This window comes from Diceros bicornis, chromosome 28 (genome assembly GCF_020826845.1).
Source record: "Diceros bicornis minor isolate mBicDic1 chromosome 28, mDicBic1.mat.cur, whole genome shotgun sequence".
In the NCBI taxonomy this organism is placed as follows: domain Eukaryota; kingdom Metazoa; phylum Chordata; class Mammalia; order Perissodactyla; family Rhinocerotidae; genus Diceros; species Diceros bicornis.
In genome coordinates, this window is record NC_080767.1 from 35,005,596 (window position 1) to 35,031,852 (window position 26,257).

The window sequence follows — 26,257 nt, forward strand, 5'->3', positions numbered from 1 at the left end:
CAGGGAGGCAGGCAAAGCCCGGAGCTCGGGCGAGAGACCCGACCGCAGGACCACCACTCCCGTCCGCGACTGCCCGGAAGCGCCGGCGCAGAGGGGGCGTGGCCGGGAAGCGCTTCCGGGGGCGGGGGGCGCGGGCTGGGGCGGCAGCCGGAGCGGCGGGGACGGGCCTGGCGCCGGCGGCGGCGGAGGGGGCGCCGCGGGCGGGCAATGTGAGCGCGGCGCTCTCGGCAGGTGAGGCGCGCTGGCCGGGGGCGGCGGGCGGCAGGCGGAGCCCCTGGGGCCCGGGGCAGTCCCCGGCCGCTGTCCGGCTCCCTCTGGGCGCGGCGGGGCGGGAGTCTCCGCGCCTGGTTAGTCCGGCGGGCCGGCGGGTGGGCGGGCGGCGCGGGCTGGAGCCGCGGCCAGGCGGGGTCGGGAGGCCCCGGGCACCTGCTCGGGCCAGGCGCGCGCCCCCGAGGGGCCAAGTGCCGGGCCCCGGAGTCTGGGCGCCGCTGGCGGGGCCGAGGGTCCAGCTCGACCAGCTGCCCCGGGCTCCCCAGCCTCCGCTCGGGCGTCCCGGGATCCTCTGCTTCCGGGCCCCTCGCCCCCGGGGGCGCTCCCTCTTTGTACAGGAAGGCCGGATGGTTGAGTCCCCTGGAGAGCGGGGCCGGGCTGAAGGGTTAGCTCTGCTAGTGGCTGCGACAGAGCCCCTGCCCCACGCCACCGCCTTTCTCCAGGTAAACAGGCGGCGGCGCGTCGTGCTTGGCCCTAGATGTCTCCATGGTCACTTTCGCCCTCGGTCCTGCCGTTACGGGGGGCTGGGCTGGCGCTGGCCTGGGGGTGTAAACAGTGTCCTGGGCTACGCAGCTGTGTTTAGGGCGGCACTAGTCTGAAAGTCTCAGTCTTGAGGCTTTCAGCAAGCCTCTTCCACGCTGGACCTCAGTTTCCCCATCTGATCAGTAAGGGTTTTAGATTAGCTCTCGAAAGACCCTTCAAGCTCTACCGTTCTGTGTATGTCTGAAATTGGACGGGCTTTCTCTGGTTCAAGATATTGGGTAGTTTCACTTAAGACTTTTTGCAAATGTGGACTTTTTAGCCACTTAATACACTTGGTTTCAGACGGGCTTTAAAATTATTCCAAGCAGCGTTTCTAAACCTTACCTTAATTGTAATTCAGCCCTTGCTTTGTTCCTAGTAGTAGTCAATTACATCCCGCTGGGTTTTTGCATGCAAAATTTTTTGTGTTGTTTATATTTGCCCATTTTCTCTTTGTTCCCTCGTCCAGGCTCTCTTGGCTTCACATCTGGATTATTGCAACAGCTTCTTAGCTGGTCTCTGACTTCAGAAGTCCCCCACCCCCACTCTCCCATCCTTCCTTTATGCTAATGCCAAACTTAATATAGGAAGTCAAAAAAAGAGTTGAATGCTTGCTTGCTTATTAAATGTCAAGATGCTGTTCCGTGTGGGAGAAAGTAGTAGAAGCACACTTACAACCTCCAAAGATCTTTACACTGGGTGCTGAGACTTTACCTGTGGAAAGGTAATTGATTGATGAGACAAGGCTGTGTGCTGTAGAATTAAGAGGAAGGAGAGATGGAGGTCACTATAGGCGGAGTGGTCCAGGAAGCCTTAGTAAGGGGGCGGGGTTTGAGCTGGCTGTTAAAGGATGAGTAGGATTCAGATAGGAAAAGAGCAGTCAGGCCTGGTGAGTGATGCTGTGGAGTTAGTGAATAGACCAGTCTCCTTGTAGAGAAGGGTCATAGAGGAAGGGAATAGAAGGAAAGATGGTTGGGGCTAGTTCCTGAAAGAACTTGAACACTAGGCCAAAGTTGAAACTGTTCTAAAGGCAGTGGTGAGCACCAGGAGACTAGGGGTGTTCATGATAATTTGCAGGAGGGGAAGGGAGAGGCTAGGGGCCAGGAGATCAGCTGAGAAGCGGAGGCATTTATACCACTGTTCGGAGCTGAGGAGTGTCCTCTTGCCTGCCACATAGTGTCCAGCCATTGCCCACCCTGTCTTTTCAAAGCGCTCCTTGGTTTGGCCCCCGTCATCTACCTGAACCTCACTCCCTGCTTCTCCTCCTCCCAGTCTGTCCCCTGCAGAAACGAGTTTGTGACTGCCTCTAAGGCTTTGCCCCTGCTGTTTCCCCTGCTGAAGCACTGGCGCCCTTTTTCTTCTCCTCTGTGTAAATTCTCCATTTCACTTCCTTCAAGCCCCTGCTCAAGATATACTTCCTCCAGAGGGTGTTCCCTGACTGCCCTGCCCCCACGCCTTTGTGGCACTCAGAACTAAAGCCCAGGATTCAGCACTCCTTCCTTGGATAGTGAGCTTGTTCTTGTCGCAACTGGAGTGGGAGTTTTTTGAGGACACTGTGTCTTAATATTTCTCTTGGAGCCTTTGTGGTATCTAATATAATAGGTACTCAAATACTTCCTGATTTTTGTTGGTAAACAACTTTTTAAAATTTGACCCCTCCCTTTTTTTTTAAAGGAGAATTTGTTATTAGTGACCAGCTTTCTCTGTCATGTATCACTTACGTCTAATGCTGCCGTTCAAGGTGGATATTTTCAGCTTTCTTTCTTAGGGTGCAGATAACATAAAACGAATCTTTGAAACATTAAAATGTTTACTCTTGACTATGGGGGCAAAAAAAGTCATGTAATTCTTCACTTGAAGGCGGTGGGGAAAGAACAGTAGCTTTGGAATCAGACAGGCCTCAGTTTGAATCCCAGCAAGGCTACTTACTGGCTATGTGAAGTTGGGCAGTTTATATGATGTCTCTGGGCCTCTATTTTCTCATCTCTAGTATGGGGATAATAAAATCCATTTCACAGGATTGCTGTGAGTTTTAAAATGAAAAAACTATATGAAGGAGGAGCACAATTTGCAGCACCTAGTAACCACTTAATACATTTTCATCATCATCATCATCATTATTATTAGGTATAAATTTATCAAGGTGGAGAAATGATAGGCTGCTGAACCTCAGCGTATGTCCTGAGTTGTGGATTTCTGCATGTCTCTGGATCCTACTTCGACCTTCCATTTAAAGCACTTGTCAAAAATGTCAGTATCCTGAATCTAAAATGCCATCATTATATTTTGTTCCCATTAATTGTCCTGTTACTTTAGTTTAAGTTCTGCTTAATGTTTTTCAGACTTTTTTTTTTTTTTTATAATTTTATGTATTTATTTTTCCCCCAAAGCCCCAGTAGATAGTTGTATGTCACAGTTGCACATCCTTCCAGTTGCTGTATGTGGGATGCGGCCTCAGCATGGCCGGACAAGCGGTGCGTCGGTGCGCGCCCGGGATCCGAACCCGGGCCGCCAGCAGGGGAGCGCATGCACTTAACCGCTAAGCCACGGGGCCAGCCCTCAGACTTCTTAATTGTGTCCGTTTAATGTTTTGTAGCTGACAAAGTGCTGAATTTAGCTTAGTGAAGGTCATCAACTGAATGCAGTTTGATTTCTTTTTTTTTTTTTAAAGATTTTATTTATTTATTTCCCCCCCCAAAGCCCCAGTAGGTAGTTGTATGTCATAGCTGCACATCCTTCTAGTTGCTGTATGTGGAACGCGGCCACAGCTTGGCCGGAGAAGCGGTGCCTCGGTGCACGCCCGGGATCCGAACCCGGGCCGCCAGTAGCGGAGCGCTCGCACTTAACCGCCAAGCCACGGGGCCGGCCCTGCAGTTTGATTTCTAATGGTTATATTCTGGTTGATATTGATGGCATGGAAAACCTCATGGAAGAAAGCAATGCAAGGTGAGCTTTTCTAATTCTTTTGTCATAAGAGGCGGGACTTAATGTATTTTCCAGGTCTAGTGTCCCCTGAAGTGCTGGCAGTAAGCAGATAAGATGCTACTCCTTGACATTTTTGAGTTCTTTGCCTTAAGAAAGCTTATTTATTTTTTTTACCTGAAACAAATCTAATTCATGATTAGAATTTGAAACATCTGTTTGCCCACTTCATGGACAGAAGTAAAAAGAATGGACATTGTGCAGAGAAATGACTGCAAAATACTCAAAATACAACAGATTGTAACCCCTTAATTATCACTGTGTCATCCTTAAATGAGAATTCTCTTTCCACTCAAAGTTGATCAGTAAGAGTCCGACACAGTAAAAACCCTGCATCTCACCGGTGTGCCTGGATTAAAGTCTTGTTCTTATAGGAGATAAGAATTCTGGCTCTGGAGACTGACAAACCCAGGTTCAAATTCTGGCTCAGCCAGACATTAGTGACCTTGGGAAAGGTTCTTGGTCTCTCTGAGTTTGTTTCCTTATCTGTAGAATGAGGAGAGTTGCTGTATCTATCTCATAGCGTTGTCACGAAGATTCAGTGAGCAGGTGAAGAGCTTGCTTAGCATACAGTACACAGTAGGAGCTCAATAACTCAGTCCTAAACATTGCCGGTAAGGTTAGAGAGGCCATCCTACCCCACTAGGAAAGCTCTGAAGCTTCTGATGTTTTGCATTGACTGAAAGACAAACCTCACTGTCAAACCACACCGCACTCTCAGAATTAGTGTATCTGAGCAGACTTGGAGAATGTTAACGCCTTGGTAGGAAATGTAACAGTTTGGATAAAAATGTTCTTTCGGGCTCACATGAATTAATGCAGTAAGAACTCTAGACTTGTTTTCTTTTAAATTAGGGTGACTGCTTCATGAATATCCATCACGGAATGCCATTTTATTTATTTTTTTCTTCCCTTGGGTTTCAGTAGCACCAGAATGTTTCATGCAGCCCTGGTGTTATTCGGCTGCTGCTTTCTAAAGGATTAGATTGTAATTCATGACAGCTCCATTTTAGTTTTGATCTAGACCCAGGCAGAAGTACCTAGAAGAGTTATTTTTATATAGTTGTTACTGCTGTTACCATGCCTGTCGTCCCTAGTGCTTCCATCTGTGGTCTTTTTAATGACTTTTTGTATGAGAATGAAAGTTAGGAATCTTCAGGTCTTCAGTGCCTGGTGGAGAAAGCCTGGCTTGAGTTGTGTCTCCGGTGTCGGCAAGTGACTGAAGCCAGCAGGTGCAGATCTGGGTTTGGAATCATGAGCGGCTTGATGGACAATAATGGGTACTTCCTGGTGCCTTAAACAACTTTCGAATTTGTAACCTTGCTTTCCCTTCTTGGAAGTGTCACTGGGTATTTTCAAATGAAGGGGAGCAAATTAGAGTGTTTATGGGTTAGATGGGAATGAGCACCTTGCTAGGTTTTGCCTACTGGCTTCGGAAACGATCCTACATCTCTTGGGTCTTCAGCAGGAAAAGTGGAAAGCTGAGGGTGCAGCTATGGTGACACTTGTGGATTTCTCGCCACCAGCTTGGTTTAGGTTGTGCCAGCTGACATATGCTGAGAGCCTCCCTGTGCCAGGCGCACTGCTGGGCTCTGGGCACACAGTCCCTGCCCTCAGAGAGCTCGCCTCTGAGGGTGGGAAAGCTTGGCAGCATAGGAGGCTCAAAAAGTCAGCACATCTCGAATTGCTTAGGTTGTATACTTTTACTTTTGTTCTGCTTGTCATTATGGGGAAACGGTTACAGGGCTTTACCCAAGAATGCTGTAGAGGGGATTTCAAGGCCCATGTGGGTGACATTTAAATGTCACTTCTCATCTTTAGGTTCTCTTTAGAATGGGTCAGCAGTGTGAGAAGATGTCACTAGTCTGCGTTCTAGTTTTCATTGTTCAGTTTCCTTACGGCTTAACATAAGGCATGCTCAGAATTTTACTTCAAGACTAGTCAATGAAATGATGTGTTAAGGAGAGGGCTAGGTGCGGATGTTACTTCTTTCATGAGATACCATGATATGATACTGCTTTTACAGGAACAAACAACTTTTCTGTTCTCAGCTGTCTTTCTTCTGTTTTCTCTCCCTGAGTAACCTCATCTTACCAAATCCATCCTCAGTTAGTACAATTTTTCGTCACTCCCGAATCGGTATCTCCAGGTCTAATGTTTCTCTACAGCTCCAGCCCCATACTTCCCACTGCTTGTTGGACGACTCTCCGCAGATGCCTGGTGGGCAGCCGACACTTGGCTTGTCTGAGGCTGAACTGACTTGCCTCCCAGAGTGGACGGCATCTTCCAGGCTCCAAGTCCTGTTGAGTCCTTCTTTGGACTCCTGTTCAAATTGTCTGCCACCAGAATTCAGCGTGAGTTTCTAGTCTAGTCTTCAAGGCCCTCTGCGTTCCGACGGTGGTGCTTCTCTTTCCTGTGTCCCTCCTGTACCTGGGCCCTGGCTGCCATCCCAGACACATACATTTTCACTCCGCTCTTCTCTGCTCCTGCCGTCCCTTCTGTCTGGAGTGGTCTTTCTGTTTCATTTGAAATGCAAAGCTCTGTTCAAATATTACTTCCATCATGAAGTTTTTCTTTGTTCTATTTTGATTTTTAAAAAAATCTTTTTGGTCGAAAGTAATCAGTCTTGTCATTGCTCCTCATAGTTCTGTGTTTCTGCCTTTATAATTGTCTGCTTGATACAATAATTATCCATTTGCAGCCTATCTTTCTCTCGATTCTTTGGTTTAAAAAATTATGTATTTTTAGGTAAAATCCTACACATCTTTAGAAAAAAGAACTTTTAGTGAGAATACTACAGCTATGTGATAAAAAATTCAAAAAGTATAAAAGTCTGTTTTTCTTCCCTCTCCCCAGTCCTTAGTCCTCATTCCCCAAAGTCACCAACATTAATGGTTTCATGCGATTCCTTCCAGAATGGGTACAGCAGTGTCTATTTACTCTTTTAAGAAAAGTTCATGAAGGGAATCACATATATACATACATATTGTTCTGTATCTTGCTAGTTTTGGCTAAATATTAGAGCTCTTTCCATGTCAAAGCATACAGATCTCTCTATTTTTTTTAATGGCTATGTAGTGTTTTATTGTTGATTGCTTTTTTTGAACCAGTCTCCTCTTGATGGATTTTGAGGTTGTTCCCCCTCTCCTTTTTTTTTTTTTTTTTGCTATAGCAAATAAAAATGATCAGTGGACATCCTTGTTACATAAATCCTAACATGCTTTTGTAAGTACTGTATATTTGTAGGCTCAATTCCTAGCAGTTAATTGTGGAATAAATGGTAAATGCCTTTTACATGTTGATCGATGTTACCAGGTTATCCCTCAAGATTACACTTGCCAGCTCTCTTAAAATGTGTGCAAGTCTCGTGGGTTACCAGTGGCATCTCATTTTTTCTTTTTGTAATTCGCATGTCCTGAGTCATGAATAAAGCTCACATCTTTTCATCTGTGTTTTGGTCATTTATTTTTTTCTTTGAACTGTTAATATCCTTTACCCCTTCCATAGGATTTTCTGTGTCAGCCCAATCCCTTTGATTTATAATACTAATTAAAGAATTTGGAAAGTAGCACTTTGTCAAATATTCACGTATTTTTCCTCAATATGTCATTTATCTTTCAGCTTTTCAGGGGGAGATGTGTTTTGGTCATATACTTCTATGTTGTCAGATGTATTTGTCTTTGCCTTTGTGGCATCTGGGATTTATGTCAAGCTCAGAAAAACGTTTATGTCAATATTATCAGTAAATTCATCCATGCTTTCTTTTAGTTATTATTTGGTGATAATCAAGTCTTTTAAAAATATTGTCATAAGAACATGGTGACGTTAAATGGGAAAATAATAAGACCCTCTTTACTTCCCCTGGTGCTTTATAAGAAATCGGTGAACATACAACAGCTTTGAAAACTGGAGGCGCTGTCTTTTCCGTTAATCGAGTGTTTTCTAAGTGAACCTGGGGTGTTATCAGATGTAAGGGCAAGGCTTTTTGCCTCTTTTCCCCAACTCAGCAGGCGGAGCGGGGTGCAGGGAAGAGCACGGTATGGGTTAACTAGTATCTGTTCACCCTTCTCAGGATCAGCCCTGTCTGTTAGATTATGGTCAGCTGGTTTCCCTGTCTTTGCAAAGTGGCTTTTTTCCTCTAAAGCTCCTTCAGGTAAAATGCATTTATTCTTAGTGACCTTTGGAACCCGGATTAGGGGTATCATTCCTTTGTTGCGTTTTAGAACAGCATCTTGTCTTGACGGGTGGGTGTGGTGATAAGTTCTGTAGCTTTTTGGGGTGGGATCTTGCAAAGGTTCAAGCAGCTTTAGTTAACTAAGCCTTGTTGTCCTACGTTCTTGCATCAGATCTTAGTTTTCTTTTCAGAGCATGCGTGCGTGTTTATTTCTAGGATCCCTCTCCTTTGCTTTTTACTTCAGGTCTGTGGGAGGACTATCCCAGGCTGGCTTGTGGAGTCGTTTACAGGACAGTCCCGCTCTCCCTGTGGCTGTGCCTGCAGTGCCTTGTTGTGTAAATGGCCTCCCTCCTCCGGTGGCCCGGTCTGCCTTATCGCTCCATTTTCTTCCCGAACCTGCTTGCTCTCCACTCCTCATGGTCCTGTCTTGCCCCTGGCCTGCGCTGGCCTTGCTGCTGTCCTCGGTGCCTGATCAGTCCTGAATAGCCCCTCACAGTCTGCTCTGGCTTTTCGAACACCAGTCTCAGTGCTGCTTTGAATTCTCTTGAACTTGGGCTGAACCTGTGTTTTCTTGGCAGCATCTGCTCTCTGTGACTTTCACTTCAGACACCAAAAGGACCAGGTACTTGAGCCCTAGATCAGTGGTTTCCAATTAATTGACTCTTTAGCATATAAAGATAACTGTTTATTTAAAACAGGTAAAATCAGCCAGGGTAAGGGGCTCTGATGGTGAAAAGGGGATAAAAGCTGTGACTAGGGAAGGCATAATATGCTTCAGCTAGCAGGATACCTGGACTTTTTTTTTTATCCCCCTAATTGTAGCCGTTACCTCTTCTGGTGATTTTGATCTGGAAAAGAGGGAGATTTTGATCTAGAAAAAGGGTGCTGTAGTAAATTCCTAGAGCTGAAATTCCTCGGTCACAGGGAACATGCATTTGTAATTTTCTTCACAGAGGAAGGAGTGGGAGTCCTGGGTAGCAACAGGAGGCTGTTTGCCCCGTGTCCCTGTCCCTGTCCCTTTCCCTGGCCACTGCCCCAGGGCAAGGATGTAACCTAGGGCAAGCTTTCTTTTCCTTTTGCCTTTTCCTCAGCTCTTCCTGCCTCCCTCTGCTGGTCCTGCTATTCCCCCAGGGCAAATTAAACAAGGATAAGGGGTTATTGTGTAGTGGGTCTAGAGAGGTGGGCAGACTTTGCGACAGTCCTGGGACAGTCTGCCTCCTGGAGCCTCAGTTTCCTCATCTCTAAAATGGAGGTAATAGTACCTGCCTTCTGGGGGAGGGTCAAGAGGATTAAGTGAAATAATGCATAGAAGGCCTTTACGACCTGCCTAGCAGGTATCAAGCATTCAGTAAATGGTGGTTATTAGTGACGATGATGATGGACTTTCCCAAGTAAGGGGGGAAGGCTAAGGAGTGTGGTGGGACGTGAGAGTGATCCCCTTTTACAATTGCTGAGGCTAGTGTGGGGGTGGCTGGACATGTGGAAGTGGCTGAATGTCGGGACCGCCCACGTCAGAGGTGTTCCTTCCCAGAACCAGCTCTTGAGACCAGTGGTGGCAGAGTCTCATCAGCTGACATAGCAGAGGCTGTGTGTGAGGGGCAGGCTGCTTCCAGGGGTGTGGAAGGATTCTCAAAGACAATGGAGGAGCAGGAAGTTTGTGTGTCCATTGGTTGAAAGAGCAGAAGAGGACTGGGAAGAACTTGAGGGGATGACAGTTTTGAACTTCCTGAGAGACCATTTCAACTAAGTCCTCTCCATGTATGTTTTTTAAAAGAAATATTTCACATTCTCGTCCAAAGTATAGTTTTTACAAACAAAAACAAAATAGGTATTGTTAAAATAAATATTAATGGTGTTGAAGAAAACTATCCAGCTTATATATGCCTTGCCTTTTAAATTAAAATAATAGCAATGTAAATGTCTAGTTTGGGGATGGTTTTTTGCTCAATATAATGTGACAGAAAGACCTGTGATTCATCTGCTGAATTAAAGAATACTGATTCTGATGTATTTAGTGAGTGGAATAATCAAATTGATTATTGTTTTTTGAAGCAGCTGCAAACTTAGTCTAAATGAAAAACTAATGTAAATTACTTCTCTGCATTATCAAAAATGAATTCCATTCCCATGTCCCTCTGATTTGGGAGGAATCTATGGTAAGCCTGTATCAAACTGCAAGACTGGGACTCTTATTCATCATTGAATTCCCTTTGGTTTTGTGCATGCAGAAGATTGAAATTGAATGAATATTTCCTATAAATGTAGAAAAATAATTTAAATTCCCAGTCAGTATGCCATTTAGTAATTGCAATTAAATCTAATACTTGCAGCACATATGACAAAGGTTAATTTCCTTAATTTGCAAAGAGCTCTGACAATTCGATAATAAAGGCAAATATGGGCAAAGGATGTGAAAAGGCAGCTCAAAGACAAACTTAAGACAAGTCGCATTAAACTTGAGAAAAGATGATCAGTCTCACTGATAATTAAATAAATGCACATCAAAACAGTGAGATACTATTTTTAACCTCTCAGTTTGGCAAAAATGAGAAAGTTACCATTATTGGCAGTTATGGGGGAACAGACACTTCCGTGTGCTGTTGGTGAAAGGATAGTTGGTGCTGCCTTTTGGGAGAAAATTTCACGTTATTGATCAAAATGAAAAACTAACCCAGCAGTTCCCTGCTGGCGGGAAGTACTGTGGCTATTTACATTGTTTCCTTCTTTTGGGATCAATTGGGGACTAGTTAAGTACATTGTGACATAGCCATCCATGGGATACCGTGAAGTCGGAAAAGATAGTGAAGTAGATGAGTTTGTGGTGCTATGGAAAGATTTTAAGGTAAATACGTTTCTAAAAAGCAGGGTACAGAACAGTTTATGCTGATACATGTTTACAGTTTTCTCTGAGAGAACACTGAAAAACTCTTACCAGTGATTATCTTTGGGAAGAGGAACTGGGGAGGAGTTTTGCTGTTCGTTTTATATTTTTCTGTACCATAATTTGAAGTTCGACTATATGCATACATTTTATTTTAAAGATAAAATTAATTAAACATTAATCTAACTTAGGTGTAGGCCCACTGACATTCCACGCAGAGGAGAAATGAAGACCTACAAGCAACCAGTGAGTAGCCCACGTTGGGAAACTGCTGGTACAGAGGAGTGGAGGGTCATATTTGAACTTGATGTTTCTATAAGAGGTTCTGACTTCTTTTACCCCCGGACCACTGGATAAATCAGGTCGCTGAGTGTAGAACTTGTGATTCATTATGCCTTTTACTCCCTGTAGCCTGGTGATGTGCCTAGGACTTAAATTACCTGCGAATTCTGGTGTGTCAGTCGTTTAGAAGCCTCTTACTCAAGAGTGTTGCTTGTTGGCAGCTTTAGGCAGGAGTCTGAATCTCATTGTCACTGCCGAAAGGAAGTGTTAATGTAAAGAAGGGGAGAGTGAAGCACATCCTTTCTCATTTTGCAGAAAAATGGAATCCCTCTCTTAGGTGTTAATCATGGTCTTTCGTTTTTCTCTTTGGTGATTTTCTTTCAAGTGTAGTTCTCTACTTTTCTTCCAAGAAGAAAATAAAAAGCCGCACAGAGGAGGAGGAAGCCTCAGGGTGAAGCTGTTTTCAATTTTAGAGACTAATTCAGAAATGCTTTCGTGGGCCGGCCCCGTGGCTTAGCGGTTGAGTGTGCGCGCTCCGCTGCTGGCGACCCGGGTACAGACCCCGGGCGCGCACCGACGCACTGCTTGTCGGGCCATGCTGAGGCCGCGTCCCACATACAGCAACTAGAAGGATGTGCAACTATGACATACAACTAGCTACTGGGGCTTTGGGGGAAAAAAAAAAAGGAGGAGGATTGGCAATAGATGTTAGCCCAGGGCCGGTCTTCCTCAGTAAAAAGAGGAGGATTAGCATGGGTGTTAGCTCAGGGCTGATCTTCCTCACAAAATAAATAAATAAATAAATAAACTGTTAAAAGAAAGAAAGAAAGAAATGCTTTATTGTTTTCCTTTTTCTACTGGTTTTCGCCCAGGACTCTGCACCTTTAAAAAGCCTGAACCTACCTTCCTTTTGCCTTTTAATTCCAAAAGTCACTATATACGCACCCTTGTGTCATGAAAATGCTATAACAGGTAACATTTGACCACTTGGTAGGTCTCGGCAGTATCTGCGTTTCTACAAGGCAGTCTGGTGTAGTTATGAACATGACCTCTGGAGCCAGACTTAGTTCAGCTGTGAGCTGTAGGGCCTTTGGCAAGTCTCTTAACTTCTTTCCCTCGGTTTCTTTGTCTATAAAATGGGAACAATCATAGTATTTCCCTCATAGAGTTGATAAGAGGATCAAATTAGTTAATATATATAAGATGTTTAGCACGAGATAAGTACTGTGTAAGCTGTTGTACACATTCATTGCATGTATTTCCTTCATTTAATTATTACAGCAGTTGTGTTCAGTAGTAGTTCTTCCACGACCTTTTCTAGATAAGGAAATCAAAGTGAACTGACTTGTCCATAGGCCACATAGCTATTTACATGTTGATTATTATTTTTATGAGAAAATAGTAGAACCAGGATTCATATCCAAGTCTAACTTCAAAGCCCGTTGTCTCTGTTACACCATCCTTTCCCCCTAAAAAAAAATGTCTATAATAGCTAATCTTGATTACCATGTGCCAAGCAGCCACGGTGCTAAGTGCTTCCTGCTTCCACGGATATTCCCTGTAGCAGCCCATTAGGCAAGGCCTATTATTACTCCCATTTTAAGGATAAGAAGACAGACTTGTAAAGGTTATAAAGTTATAAACCTTGCTCACGTTTTTATAAGTGAAAAGCAGGTATCATGTGAACCCAGATCTGACTCCAAATTCATGTTCCTATTGCTTTTATTATGATCTTTTCTTATCTTTTAAAAACTAGATGAGGTATCTTAAAATTTTTAAAATGTTGCTTGTTTTTAATAAGTAATATCTTCACATAGTTTAGGAATTTTGAGAGTCTAAAAGGATTCACTGAAAGCTAACAGGCCTTCCAGCTGCCCTGTCTCCCTCCCAAGAGGCAGTCGAGGTTATTTGTTTTTGTGCATCGTTGCAGAAATACTCTGCGCATATCCATAATGTACATGTTGTACAGCGGGGTGTGTGTGTTTTCATATCGCTTGATACAAATAGTGCATGTACTGTTCTGCACCTCACCCTTTTCGGTCAGCAGTGTATCGTGGTGATTGTTTTATATCAGTATGAAAAGAGCTTCCTCAATTGCAAAGTAGTCTTGAGTATGGACGTACCATAATTTATTAACCAGCCTCCTGTTGATGGGCATTTAGTTTGTTTAGAATCTTTTGTTATTATGAACAATGCTGTAGTAAATTCCTAGAGCAAAAATTGCTCAATTGTGGGGCTGTGCATTTGTAATTTTGATGGATATTACTGAAATGCCCTCTAAAGTATTTGTACCAGTTTACACTCCACTAGCAGTGTCTGTCAAATTATCATCTAGTAAGGATTTAAAAATATTTTTTGTTTTTGTTTTTTTGTCATTCCAAGTAATAAATTTTCACTGTTAGAAGTTTGGAAAATACAGAAAATTATAAAGAAGAAAGTAAAAACATCTTTAATTTTACATTAATGTACATATCTTGTATATATCTTTATTATTTCTATAGGTATTTAATATCTGTATATACATACATACTTTTAGAATTATCCTACTTTTATTCTGTTGTTACCTGATATTTTTTAACAGCTTTATTGAGGTATAACTTACATATCATAAAATTCGCCCATCTGAATCATACCATTCAGGGATTTTTTAGTAAATCTATAAAGTTGTACAACTCTCACCATAATGCAGTTTCAGATCGTTTCCATCACCCATGGCCATTTGCGGTTGGTCTGTTACCTGATTTTTTGCTGTGTCGTTGAATATTCATTCAGCAGATACTGATTGAGAGTCTGCTATGTGCCAGGCAGTAATCTGGCAGATAGTTAATAAAACAGATTAAAATCTCTGCCCTCTTGGGGCTTACATTTTGTGGAGCTAACTTCGTATTCTTCCTTAACACCATTCTAATGATGACATGGTATTCAGTGTATAGGGTGTACTAGACTTTCATAATTCCCTTATTGTCGGACAGTTAGGTTGTTTCCATTGTTTTGCTATTGTAATGGAATATACTGGTGGATAAATTCTTGTACCTGTATCCATGATTTTTTATGATATAGAGTGCCAAGTCAAGAGAAATGCCCATTTTAAGGCTTTTATTATATTTGCCTACCAGAAGTATATGAGAGCACCTCTGTCCCTATAATACTGCCAGCTAAGTTGTATTTTTAAGTCTTGTAAATATGAGAAGGAAGAATTGTCTCATTTTAATTTTTATTCCTTTGTTTATTAAGTTGTTCAGCATTTTTTTTTTTTTTTAGCATCTGTTCATATTCTTTGCCCGTTTTTCAGTGGTTATATTTGGCTTTTATTGATTGGTAAGAGTTTCATACTTCTCTGCCATATATGTTGTATTTTTCATAATTTGACTTTGTTTTTGGTAAAAGTATTTCTTACATGTGTAAAAGTTTTTACTTCTTCTGTAGTTAAATCTCTGTTTCTTCTTCTGGTATTCGTCTTTGTGTGCTTAGAAATGCCTTCTCTGGAAGTTATTTTTGGGTATGTTGTGAAGAAGGGATCTAACTTTATTATTATTTACTCATATTATCTAAGCAGCATCTATTTCAAGAATTCTTCCTTTTTCACTTATTGGAAATGGTTCCTGAGGCCCATCTGGTCTGATTTTTACCTGCCTTGATAGCCTCCTGTGGCCTCTTCCCTGCCCCTTTCTCTCATCCCAACTGTGCCATGGTACTCCGACATTTCCTTCCTTCTCGACTCAGGCTCTCATTTCTTTGTACGTGTGATTTCTTCTGTCTGGGAAACCGGAACATTCCCTGAGGCACCCCTGCCTCCCCATGTCTGGCCCACCTTCACTCATCCTTTAGGTCTCAGTTAAAATATCATTTGTTCAAGTGGCCTTCTCTGACTGTTGCCCCATTATGAAAGATCTCATAGCTCTCATCAGAGAATGTAACAAGAGAGTTATAGCTCACGTGGATCCCTAGTGCCTGGCACATAGAAGTCACTCATTACATACTTGCTCAATAAATTACAGCCTCCTCATACGTTTTGACATGTGTATGTTTGTATTTTTCTTTCTCTAAAATTTCTTCAGTATATGTTCTTCTAGATCTGCACTGTTCAGTGTGGTAGCCACTGGTGCATGTGGCTGTTGAGCACTTGAAATGTGGTTGTTCCAAATTGTGATGTGCTGTAAGTATAAAATACACGTCAGATTTCAGAGTTAGTGTGAATGAAAGAATGTAAAATGTCTCAAGAACTTTCTAATATGATATGTTGAAATGATAATGTTTTAGATATATTGGGTTAAATAAAATGCATTAAATTTATTTTATTTTTAAACAATGTAACTGCTAGAAAACATTACACATGTGGTTTGCATTACAGTTCTATTGGGCAGCAATGTTCTAGATGAATTTTAAAATCATTTTGTCAAGTTTCTAAGAAAATACTCCATTGGGCTGCATTATATTTATAAATTAATTTTGCAGAAAAGTATCCATCTTTATAGTATCAAATCTTCCTCCCTGAAGCATGATATGTGTCTTCGTTTATACGTGTTTTTGTCCTTATTAAAGTGTTATAGTTTTCTTGTAGATCCTGTTTTTTTTAATAATCTTTTTGTGTGTGTGTGTGTGTGTGTGTGTGTGTGAGGAAGATCAGCCCTGAGCTAACATCTGCCAATCCTCCTCTTTTTGATGAGGAGGACTGGCCCTGGGCTAACATCCGTGCCCATCTTCCTCCACTTCCTATGGGACGCCACCACAGCATGGCTTGACAAGCGGTGCGTCGGTGAGTGCCCGGGATCTGAACCTGCGAACCCCGGGCCGCCGCAGCGGAGCGTGTGCACTTAACTGCTACGCCACTGGGCCGGCCCCCTGGCTATTTTTTGTTTATCCTCCAGGTATTTTATAGTTTTCTGTTACTGTTATTGGTTGTAACTTGTCATTATCTTACCTAACTGGTTTTTTGTGTACAATGATTTTTGAAAACCTCTGCTTATGAGGTCCTGATTCTAACAGATGTTGTAAAGTGATTCTCGTGTTTTCTGTGTAGATAGTCATATCTGCCTTAAATAGTAATTTTGCCTCCTGTTTTCTAATGGCTAGATGGCTTAATTTTCTCTTGTCTTGTTGCTTTGGCTGGAACTTCCAGAGCAATATTAAGTAAGAGAAGTGATGGGCAGACAACCTTGTATCCTCCCAGGCCCTAACAGGAATGCCTTTACGAAAGTGTTTACCAGAGTGTGCACCAGGGAACACTAATTCTTTGGAATATTGATATGTGTACCTTGAGAGAACAGTTTCATGATTAAATGAGTTTGCAAACTGCTGAGTTAAATAGAATTCTTGTCTGTAGGACTTTTCAGGTAGGTTATTATGCTAATGTGTTTTTTAATCCCTAGGAGGTAGGGATATTGAGGCCAGCTCATGGGCTTGTGTTACACTAAATACATTTTGGGAAATGCAGATATGATGTTTCCTTTTTAAGGATGATGTTGCCATTGGTTTGCAGTAGATACCGTTTATCATATTAAGAAAATATTGTTCTATTCCTAGTTTATTGAGTATTTTTTCTTTACTTTGAAAGGGCATTTAACTTTCTAAAATGCATTTTTGGCATAGTATTGATTTGGCCATATAGTTTTCTCCTTTGACTTATTGACGTAGCAAGTTATGTTTGTATATTTCCTAACATATAGCCATCCTTATGTTTGGTCATAATGTGTTACTCTTTTAATAGGTTATATTTGCTAATGTTTCCTTTAGGATTTTAAAGTCTGGTTACTTAGGTAAAGTTGACAGTTTTTCTCTTTATGCTGTTTGTCATCTTCTGGTATCAGATTTATGCCATATGAACTGAGCTGTTTTAAATGTGTTAACATGCATCTAGAACAGTGGGAGTGGCCTGAAGATCATTTGTGCTGTGGCACTTCTGTTTCTTTTTTATTTAATTCTGCCAATTTATGTTATCCTAAAAATATGTCCATTCCGTACAGATTTCAAATTGATTTGAATCATAAATCTGGGATAAATAAGAGCACAGTATTCTTTTTTAACTAAAATGTTTTAACTCAAAATCCGATGTGATAAAAAAATTCTGATGTGGTCTAGTCACACTAACTGATTGATCCTTTCCTGAAAGAGTCTTAGATTTAGTTGCACATTGTCTTGTCTTATAATTAAAAAATTTTTTCTCTGTGATTTTATGTTGTTCTGTATTAATTACTTTTTTGCTTTCTTTGGGTTTAATTCTTTGATCCTTTTCTAACCTCCTGAGTCGTTTTATTGATTGATTGATTGATTGAGGAAGATCAGCCCTGAGCTAACATCCATGCGAATCCTCCTCTTTTTTTTGCTGAAGACTGGCCCTGAGCTAATATCCGTGCTGATCTTCCTTCACTTTATGTGGGATGCCGTCACAGCATGGCCTGACAAGTGGTGCATCGGTGCGCACCCAGGATCCAAACCCAGGCTGCCGGCAGCAGAGCACGCACACTTAACCGCTATACCACGGGGCCGCTGCCTCATTTTATTTATTTTTATTCTTTAATGATAAGAATTTTTAAGGTACTGACTTTCCCTGTTAAAATTTGCGTGGTGTGGTTGTTAAGTTTGGTGTGCTCCACTTCGGCAGCCTGGGTTCACGGGTTTGGATTCCGGGCCTGGACCTACACCACTCATCAAGCCATGCTGTGCTGGTGACCCACATATGGAATAGAGGAAGACTGGCACAGATGTTAGCTCGGGGCCAATCTTCCTCACCAAAAAAAAAAAAAAAAAAAAAATTGTTGTTGTTTCAAAACCCCTAACATTTCATTGTGAAAAATTTCAAACATATAGAAAAGTTGAATTTTACAGTAAACACCTGTATACCACCATCTAGACTCTCCACTTGTTAACATTTTATTCTGCTTTATCACATATCTGTCCGTCTCTTTTTGGATGCATTCTCAAGTAAGTTGAAGACATAAGTAAACTTCACTTCTAAACCCTTCTTACTGCAGATATGATGTGAGTTTTCTTATTTTCCAAATAGTTTTATTCCTTTTTTATTTTCTCTTTGATTCAATACTTATTCAGGAGGTGTTTAAATTTCTCTTGGTTGGGCTTTAAAACCTAAAATATGATTGTTAGATCTAACTTTGCTGTGTTTTCGTCAGAGAGTGCAGCCTTCCACAGAGAGTGCACACTTCCGTAGTTTTGCATGATTCAGTGCTGCAGATTCTAGGCAATGGGCGGCAGCCTGTCCTGGGTGTACCAGCACTGTGAGCACTGCTGGAGGGTGATACAGTTGGGATACGTCCATCACTCGTTTTGCTCCTTCTGTCTAAAAACTCTTCACTGAAAGGGACTGAGCATTGCTCTATGAATTACCAACCCAGAAGGGTATAAAGGTGTGCAGAGCTGAAGAGGAAAAATGCACATCAGGACAACTCAAATTCTAAACCAAAAAGGGTTTAGCTCTATTCAGTGTATCTCGTGTCCTGTGTACTTGAAAAACACCAATTGGAAATATACAAATAAGGCAGAACATTCTTTAGATGAATTTACTTATTTTTTACAAAGTACTTCAAATCCTCAAAAGTAGGTGAAACAGGGAAATATTTTTCCTAAAAGGATACCAAATTCTCAATCAGAGCTGAAATGGCCCTATTACATATAACATGTTTTAATTTTGATCAAGATGAAGATTAGGCAGTTAGGACACCAGGCTAATTGATCATCAGGTTAGTTGGCTTTAGGTGAATTAACCAAGACGTAAAAGACTGAAAATAAGAGGAAGAATGCTCAGGCAGACACTAGGAGGTACAGTGGCCACAGTGGTGGTGGTGGTGTTGCTTTTGCAAGTTTGTTTACGTGGCTTATACTTAGTGAGGAGTCATTGGTGAATTATGAAACTCTCTCTTTCTGCAGATTACGCTTCATGTCAGTAGAAATGGACAGCAGCAGTTTTATTCAGTTTGATGTGCCCGAGTACAGCAGCACCGTTCTGAGCCAGCTAAACGAACTCCGCCTGCAAGGGAAACTATGTGACATCATTGTCCACATTCAGGGTCAGCCATTCCGAGCCCACAAAGCTGTCCTCGCTGCCAGCTCCCCATATTTCCGGGACCATTCAGCATTAAGTACCATGAGTGGCTTGTCAATATCGGTGATTAAAAATCCCAATGTATTTGAACAGTTGCTTTCATTTTGTTACACTGGAAGAATGTCCTTGCAGCTGAAGGATGTTGTCAGTTTTCTGACTGCAGCTAGCTTTCTTCAGATGCAGTGTGTCATTGACAAGTGCACGCAGATCCTAGAGAGCATCCATTCGAAAATCAGTGTTGGAGATGTTGACTCTGTTACCGTCGGTGCTGAAGAGACTCCAGAGAGTCGTAACGGAGTTAAAGACAGCAGCTTCTTTGCCAACCCAGTGGAGATCTCCCCTCCATATTGCTCTCAGGTACGGCAGCCCACCACAAGCAGTGATCTGCGGATGGAGACAACGCCCAGCAAAGCTTTGCGTAGCCGCTTACAGGAGGAGGGGCACTCGGACCGAGGGAGCAGTGGGAGCGTTTCTGAGTACGAGATTCAGATAGAGGGGGACCACGAGCAAGGGGACCTGTTGGTGAGGGAGAGCCAGATCACTGAGGTGAAAGTGAAGATGGAGAAGTCCGACCGGCCGAGCTGTTCCGACAGCTCGTCCCTGGGAGACGATGGGTACCACACCGAGATGGTTGACGGGGAACAAGTGGTGGCAGTGAATGTGGGTTCCTATGGTTCTGTGCTCCAGCACACATATTCCTATTCCCAAGCAGCCTCACAGCCAACCAGCGTATCAGAAGCTTTTGGAAGTTTGAGTAATTCTAGCCCATCCAGATCCATGCTGAGCTGTTTCCGAGGAGGGCGTGCCCGCCAAAAGCGGGCTTTGTCTGTCCATCTGCACAGTGATCTACAGGGCTTGGTGCAGGGTTCTGACAGCGAAGCTATGATGAATAACCCCGGGTATGAGAGCAGTCCCCGGGAGAGGAGTGCAAGAGGTCATTGGTACCCGTACAATGAGAGGTTGATCTGTATTTATTGTGGAAAGTCCTTCAACCAGAAAGGAAGCCTTGACAGGCACATGCGACTCCATATGGGAATCACCCCCTTTGTGTGCAAGTTCTGTGGAAAGAAGTACACACGGAAGGACCAACTGGAGTACCACATCCGGGGCCACACTGATGATAAACCATTCCGCTGTGAGATCTGCGGGAAGTGCTTTCCATTCCAGGGAACCCTCAACCAGCACCTGCGGAAAAACCACCCCGGCGTGGCCGAAGTCAGGAGTCGCATGGAGTCCCCTGAGAGAACAGATGTGTACGTGGAACAGAAACTAGAACATGATGCATCGGCCTCAGAGATGGCCCTAGATTCCCGGATGGAAATTCACACAGTGTCTGATGCTCCTGATTAAGCTGGTAAAGAAGTGCACCCAAACAAAGCACATTAATCAATGCATATTTGTGATTTGCTTTGTTGTAATCTTTGGTTTTCCCAACCATCTGGAAATCTCTTGGTCTCTTGGCAGTTTTTCTAAGGTTTCTGGAAGGAACACTTCATTGTGTTTATCCTTTCCACCGTCCTCCCTCCCCACCCCAAGGAGCTCAAAGCATGAAGGGCAACGTATCCAGGGAAAACACAAGCTGACAGTATTCCTCTTTGGCTGAACTCGTAATCCAAAATCTGCCAGTGATTTAGCTATGCCAACTGGTTGACCCTCCATTCTCTGCCAAGAGGCATACTCTCTCATTGTGTGCACTGGCACCAGTGCATTTCCATGAAGAGAGGCTAGGATGCCGTCAGCTGATACAAATGGGTAACTTTTTCTAATTTAAAAATACTTTTAGGGGGTAGTTAGACAATTTATATATATATATAATAAAGTGATTATTATATATATAGTATATATACATTCTCAAATTTGATTTTATTCTGGTTGAGGTGAATGTAAGAGGAATATATAATTTAATACAATGTGAACAGGGCTTTTGACTCTGTCTCGTCCCTACCTAATATGTTAGGGTTTTGCCCCTTTATTTCCCTTACAAAAGAATGTTAATAGGTTTTCATATATATTAATCATTGTGTCCAAAAGCAAGCAAAGCAAATCACAGTGTTCGTAGCTCTGCTTCATAACAAATACATAAACCAAATGCCATAAAATGTATTCAACTCTAGTTGGAAACCGTTTGGGATTTTTGTTAGTTGTCCAGTAGGTAAGCTGGATGACCCGTGGTGCTGACGTTTTTACACATTGTAGTGTTATATTAGCCAACCCCAAAGGAGCAGTGGTTTTCAATGTTCTTACTGGCCTACGAATCTACCTTCATTCCGTACTGTAGAAGCATACACACCAGGTAACTAAATCGAATCACTCTCTACCACAAGTTAGTACTCGCACTAAAGGAAAGGGATTTGTAGTTCTGTCTACAAAATTCTCCAAGCAGTGTTGTGGTTTTTTTTCTTTCTCTTTTCAAACAGCCAGTTCAGGTGCACAGCAACTTTTTCTACATGCAGTTCCCAGGGAAACTGCAGAACTTGGAATTTGTACTTTTTGTAAAGATATACTCTATGGGAATTGCAAGCAATATATCTATCTTAGTATTGTGTGTGCTAACGAGAGCCTCCGTGGCTCCCCCACTCTCAGTGTTTCCTGCTTAAAGAAACCAACAGTTAAAAAGCCCTCTAAGATACTCTGTGTTTCACCAAATCTGTGTGTGTCACCATCTTTTTGGTCACGTGGTGCTATTTTTATGTTATATATCTTTTAGGTCAGTATAGTTGTAGAAAATGTGAAATCTAATGGTAATAGTGAATTACAGTTTTTTTCCTCTCCTGAGTTTATAGCTTGAAAAGAGACCTCAAAAGCATGTGCTGGCAAACACGTTACTGTATAAAAACATACCTGAGTCCTATTTGAATAATGTTTTATTAGTCCTTCAGGAGATGTCTTCAGTTCTATATTTTGTTCACCCATGTGCTTCTAGTATACAAAATGGGCTTTACAAGATTGCTTTGGTACTGTATACTCTGGCAGAGAGTCATTTTGTAAGTAATGTGGTGGTGAGTTTGTGCTGCAGGTAGGGTGTCAGCATTCCTGACCCTCTGCCTGAGAACCTGGGCTCTGCAACTCACAACCAGTGCGTCTCTGCAGGAGAGCAGCACAAACTGCCTGGGAGAAAAACCGAAATGAAAAGACCAACCTCAGAGGCTAGGAGTTAAAGAAATACAAAAATAGACGTTTGCTGGTTTTCCATGCTTTTTTGGCTCTTAAAATACCAAGAATGGTGGGGTTTGGGGGTTTTTTTTTTGTTTTTTGAGGGGGGAGGGTTGAGGAAAAAAAATCCTTCAGGCCCTTGTGTGTGATGCCCCCTGGGGTGGCGGCTGTGCAGTAGCATCTCTTGAGCACACAGCTCCGTTGGCATGTGAACTGCTGCACTCCGTACACATCAGTGTTACTACGCACAGATTACACTCGCGTCCTGCTGCTCCCGAGGAGCAGCTTTGGCTGAATCGGGTATATAGTATGCCTTTTCCTGTCAAACTGCCTAAGTAAGGGGTTTACTCTCTCCCTGAAGCACTTGTTCAACTCTTGTCAAAGCCGTGTGCCTCAAGGGGAGGCTGGACCCCAAGTGTTTACCCACTTAAATATGTTCTGGGGTTTCAGGTAAATGTGATTTTTTTTTTTCCTTACGTGACAAAGTTTGGTTTTGATTTTCTTTTTTTTAAAGAATTAAATGCAAAAAATTTGTGTTGTGATACCAATTAAGTTTGTGACAAACGCCCAAATCAAGGACATGAGGGGTCAGGCTCAGGGAAGGAACCTCCTTTTCCCTCAGGCTCGGGGCCTTCTGAGAGGCCTCCAGAGCGTTCTGTGATGTATGAGACGAGTTAGAAGGGGAGAGCGCTGGGAGCAAGCACCTTGACTGTCCTGGTTCTTGGCACCGTCTCAGTCTTAACCTTATTTTCATGGAGTTCTTTGTCTTTGTGAATTCGTTTAACTGGTTTGAGTTTACCAAAGAGTGACTTATCCAAATTGTCTTTGACAAAAATATACATTGCTTTGATTGTACAGTTCAGGTTCAAACATTGTAATGGGACTGTTAAGGGGCAGAAAATTGATCGAGTTTTTCTCTAATAATCATGATTCCACATTTTGCAAGTTCCACTTGCTCCCATTCATGTTGCTAACACTTTACCCTTTCCACTGCTAGCAGTGTTAGGAATGAATTCTCAAGCCATAACACGGTACTGTAAGGTTCCACAGGGCTTCGAGGGAGGCAGCGCAGGCCAGCACAGAGCTGTGCAGCCTCTCTGAGCGTGCGTCCTGTCATGCTTCTCAGTGTGCATGGCGGCAAAAGATCAACCCATTCAGATCGGGCAGCAGCAATTAATTGTGCCTTGTCACATGAGGATGTGCCAGGAGGATTAACATGACCACAGAACAGAAACATTCTCTCCCCGAAGTTCACTTCACGTCTGCACAGACGAAGTACGCTGTGTAACTCTTTAGAGCAACTCTTTTTGGAAAGCAAAGTCCCTATTTCTGTACAGGTTTAGGTTAGATGTTTCATTTATAACAAATGCAAAAATTGATTAAGATAAAAGGGATATGTGAAGAAATCTTTTACAGTAAAATATATCCTGAATTCAGAGAGGTTTGTTCATAATTGAGTCTCTTCTCGAGCTACCTTTTCAATACGTAGACAATGTGAAGACAGTGACAGCTTCCTTTTCTATAGGTGTCTAACCTGTTATTACAAACTGTGAAAACAAAGAATTTTATACTTTTCCTAATGTTTGTGGTTTTAAACAGTTATTTTCATTCTTATCAGTTCTCTACCCTCTAATTTCTACTAAAGCTGTAAATACATTTAGAAATTATATTTGTAAATACAGTATATGAAGACAAGTTCATTTTTTGATCAGTGGAAAGCCTCTAATTGGCTCTGCCTCGGCAGTTTTGTGTTTTTGTTTGTTTTTTTAACAGCAGAAAGGATACTGTCGGTTCACTGTTAAGCAGAATATACTGTAGAACTAAATTGATAATTTTCCACTTTCCAGAGCATGAGTAGATGTCTTTTCTAATGATAGCAGTTATAACCAAGTCTTTGTTTTTCCCTTAGCCCGGACCATAGGCCTGCATACTTTTGTGTGTGGTTTTGTTTTTATTTTTGTTTTTACAGCCTAGACTCTAGGAAGAATTTGCAGGAACACAAAACGAGGGCTGGGGGGAAATCATCTGTGTGAATGAGCTTTACTTTAAAGAAATTAATGTATTTTATTTTAACAACTTTTTCTATTAGTTACTGTGATTTTGTTGTTGTTGTTGTCGTTATTGTTAAATTCTGTAATGGTTTCCTGTGAAGCCTCCACTGAAAGGGACTCAAATATGCAACACCTAAACTATTTTCCAAGGGCACATGCCCCTTGAATGGTGCTTCTAGACTGGTCAGGGTTATTTATTAAATTTTATATATGAAAGTATTGGGGAATTATGTAAATTCTTTATATGAAACTAGTTCATAAATCATAGATTTCATATTACTCAGTGCAACTGAACTAAAAGTTCAGAAGAGTCATTCACATTGTTCCAAATTTGTAATGGTTGTCACGCACCGCATCCATCTTTTTCAGTAAGTGCCAGAGTGTTTCCACTGTTGCTGCCCAGTGCTTGACTTCTCGGCCCGGAAGAGAACCTGTTTTCTCTGGTTCCCCTCTGGGTCTGGCACAGACAGGGCTGTTGTCGTTCTTGGTCAAGGCCTGGAGCAAGCCTTGCAGCAGATTCAGTAAACAGACCTCTTGCTCCCCCTCAGTGACAAGTATGCTGTGAATTCAACCTTTGGACTTGCTGCCCAAGCCTTTGGTTGCTGCCCTGACTCTAGTAAGAGGTAAACTTACCTGGTTTCTTTGAGAATGACTATTTTCCTAATGTGAAAACATCTCTCTCACCACTTTTATTAGTAGGGCTAACATTTTTTTCCGTTATAAATGGTTGAGCAATTTGAATGACTTAACACAGTGTCATTATCTTGCAATATAAACTGGTAACCTCACAACTCCACACTTCATCACCATATGAAGTAAATGAAGCTAGCTAAGCGGATGCTGCATCAACTAGTAACTCGCCATTAAGGATTATTTTATAGCATGAATTTAAGACTATTTATTCAAATGATATTTTACTCTTGTATTCATTTTGTTTTAGATTTGTGACATGAATATTTCAGTGCTGCTTAATTTTGTTCTGAATTCTTGTTTCTTGCTTGTAAATGGCTTTTTTATGGTATAAATAAAGTCAATGGAAATTGCTGTTTGTAAATAAAAATGCTGCTAGAGCAACTGTGCTGTGGTCTCCCTCTGTGTTTGCTCTTCCTGGCCTCAGAGTTTCACTGGCCCTCACAAACATCTGCAGTGTCATAGTTTCTGTAACCACTGTTTTTGAAAGGTTAGGATTTCATAAGAAGCTCTTGTGCCACTATGGGAAGGGGAGAAAGAAGCAGGTATATTTCTGACCTTTCTTGTATGTGGTGAAGACTGGATTGTCAGGGGCCCTGGTCTGCGCCCAGGCTTCCCTAGAACGCATCCCTGGTGAATCCTTTCCTGGCTTTCCTGCAAAAGTGCCCCCTCAGCTCCCTTGAATGTGCCTTGCTCACTCCTGCCACAGAGCTTGGAGTTGCACGTGCTGTCTCCAGCTGTCTTCTCCCTCTTAGCCAGTTAACACTTCTTCAGATTGTAGCTCAGGCCTCCCGTAGGCAGGGAGCCCTTCCCTGCTGCAGCCCTTTAGGTCAGGCGCCTTTAAAACAGACCTTTATTGAACTGTGTTCCTGCCCTTCAGAGCACTTATTTCAGTTGGTAATTGTATATTGATTAGTGAGATTATTCAATTAATGTTTCTCCCTCTAGCCTGTAAGCTCCATGACAGCAGGGATCCTGGACTGTCTCCCTCACCTGTATGTCATTAGCACAGGACCTGGCACCACAGCAGGTGCACAGTAAGGATTGGATGATGAGCAAATGCGTGTATTCTGGGAGGGTGTGGCTGGGCAATGGGCGGGGATTAAATTTTGCTCCTATGCTGCTGGAGCCTACTTGCTCCTTGCTGTAAAGCAAGGTCTTGCCTTCTCCCCAGGGCTCCTTTACAGTGGAATGGG

The 26,257-nt window shown here is 42.5% G+C and overlaps 1 protein-coding gene across 4 annotated transcripts; it reads left to right on the top strand.

The window, feature by feature from the left end:
* Positions 1 to 173: 173 nt before the first annotated feature.
* ZBTB34 (zinc finger and BTB domain containing 34) lies at positions 174 to 25,446 on the top strand. 4 transcript variants are annotated; one of them, XM_058524063.1, is made up of 2 exons: positions 174 to 231; positions 18,993 to 25,446. In XM_058524063.1, exon 2 carries the CDS (start codon positions 19,003 to 19,005, stop codon positions 20,515 to 20,517), a length of 1,515 nt encoding a protein of 504 aa, XP_058380046.1. In that variant the 5' UTR covers positions 174 to 231; positions 18,993 to 19,002; the 3' UTR covers positions 20,518 to 25,446. The 4 variants fall into 4 exon arrangements, with proteins under 4 accessions (XP_058380046.1, XP_058380049.1, XP_058380048.1 ...); XM_058524066.1 differs by lacking the exon at positions 174 to 231 and adding an exon at positions 515 to 713; XM_058524065.1 differs by lacking the exon at positions 174 to 231 and adding an exon at positions 8,941 to 11,075.
* The last annotated feature ends 811 nt before the right edge of the window (positions 25,447 to 26,257 follow it).

What these genes read in the sequence shown, in the direction of transcription:
- ZBTB34 (XM_058524063.1), top strand. Translation starts at nt 19,003, where the DNA reads ATGTCAGTAGAAATGGACAGCAGCAGTTTTATTCAGTTTGATGTGCCC.